This window comes from Sinocyclocheilus anshuiensis, unplaced genomic scaffold, assembly GCF_001515605.1.
Source record: "Sinocyclocheilus anshuiensis isolate Anshui unplaced genomic scaffold, SAMN03320099.WGS_v1.1 scaffold328, whole genome shotgun sequence".
Lineage (NCBI taxonomy): Eukaryota > Metazoa > Chordata > Actinopteri > Cypriniformes > Cyprinidae > Sinocyclocheilus > Sinocyclocheilus anshuiensis.
In genome coordinates this window covers 333,582-335,252 of record NW_015558621.1, presented here as the reverse complement: position 1 = coordinate 335,252, position 1,671 = coordinate 333,582, and the positions used below count along the sequence as shown (strand labels likewise).

At 37.6% G+C, this 1,671-nt stretch overlaps 1 protein-coding gene across 1 annotated transcript in view; it reads left to right on the top strand.

Annotated features, from left to right (window-relative positions):
- The first annotated feature begins 724 nt into the window (after window positions 1-724).
- LOC107680651 (integrator complex subunit 5-like) overlaps window positions 725-1,671 on the top strand; it is a 6,031-nt gene continuing 5,084 nt past the window's right edge. Inside the window, exon 1 of the mRNA XM_016476646.1 lies at window positions 725-989. Coding sequence (XP_016332132.1) covers window positions 913-989 — 77 coding nt within the window. The 5' untranslated portion in view covers window positions 725-912. The remainder of the gene's footprint in view (window positions 990-1,671) is intronic.

The following is a 1,671-nucleotide window of genomic DNA, read 5'->3' as shown; positions in this document are numbered from 1 at the left end:
AGTGTAAATAGGTATTTGCACTTAGTGTAAATAGCATATTGCTAAAAATACTGCTAATTTCACTTAGTGTAAATAGAATCCATTGCTAATACGAGATTTGAAAAGGGAGGAAACAAAAGTTCGGCAAAAGGCGGGATCGAACCCGGGTCGATCTCGTGCTTATCCATCTGTGCCACTGGAGCTGATGGTTTACATCCACTTTTAACTAAATGTAAATAGACACCCCGTATTTTTTTATTCCATAGTAAGGGCAATTCATACAACACATTTAAACTGAGCTACTTTAATACCAGCTCTGAACTTTCTACCACAACTCTGCTGTTCTTCGGCTGGTTCTTCCTGTATACGTTGATTGACAGATGTCTCGTCCAGTCAGCGGTGAGTAATCCCAAACCAATGGCGCTGTCTCAAACTATACCTACCTCTTCCGGTTTGTCTGATTTGTCGTTGTGTTTTCTGACTTGTTAATTTGTTTTCGGATTTGTCTTGTGTTTTCTGACTTGCTATTTTGTTTTTGAATTTGTCGTTGTGTTTTATGACTTGTTATAATGTTTTCTGAATTGTTATTTTGTTTTTTAGACTTGCATTTGCGTTTGTAATTTGTTATTTTGTGTTCAGAATTGTGATTTGTTTTGCACTCCTCGGTCACCGTAGAAGGTGTTGAGAGTGCTTTGACAATAATAACTCCTAAACTACAGAGGGCGATAAGTGTAGCAAACTCGTAATTTTCCCTCTGACGAAAGAATACACGAGAGCTTCCGCTGCTTAGTGTGCCGTTCGTTGAAACGGTGTTGAAAAATTGGCGAAAGTTGCAAATACTGCCCTTTCCCCCTCACATTTCGCCATTGTAGTAGTTGTTTTCTATGTAGATAAAATATTGCGCATGGAGTATTTGGCATAAGCACATAAACGATGTCTGCGATGTTCGAGGGGAATGCCTTGTCAGCCATGCAGACGTCTCACTGCCACACTCCTCTAAACAATTACAGGTGAGCAGTAATAGAATAATCATATATGTTACCAATAACTTATAAAACATTGTATCAGTTTATGGAAGGAATTCCAATTTGCATTAAACTGCGTTATCGGTATGAATGAACAAAATAGTGTTCTCTTTTTAATGGCATGAACGAAGGTGGTTTACTTAGTCTGAATTATATTAATGATACAGAGAGCAGGTGTTTGCCAAGTTCAGTCCAGTATGTTAGTAAAGGTAAAATAAATAAATAAAAAAAAACTACTGGGAGCATAAATCCCCATTGTAACTGTATGTCCATTTTGCATACAATATCATGTATTGCCTTCTCTGTCAATGCATTTCTGTTATTTCAGGTTCAGTCAAATTTCCTGGCATAGTAAACGGCATTACATTGCCAAAGCATTAGTAAATATGCAGTTTTTTGTATATTTATACAATTTTGTTTTACTGTTATTGCCGAGAATACAGTGTATGAAACACATTGACATTTTGTGACAGCATTAATAAAATGTGGCATGGTGTCACACTGTATATGGGTTAGTTGGAATTAGGGCTGCACGATTAATCGCATGCGATATTTAACGCGCATCTTGTCAGTAAAGACGGTTCTGTAATCAGCGGTAAATCTCAGTCACCTGAGGGCTTTCACATTGAGCAGCATTAACTACACAGAGCCGTTGTTCACTGACGAG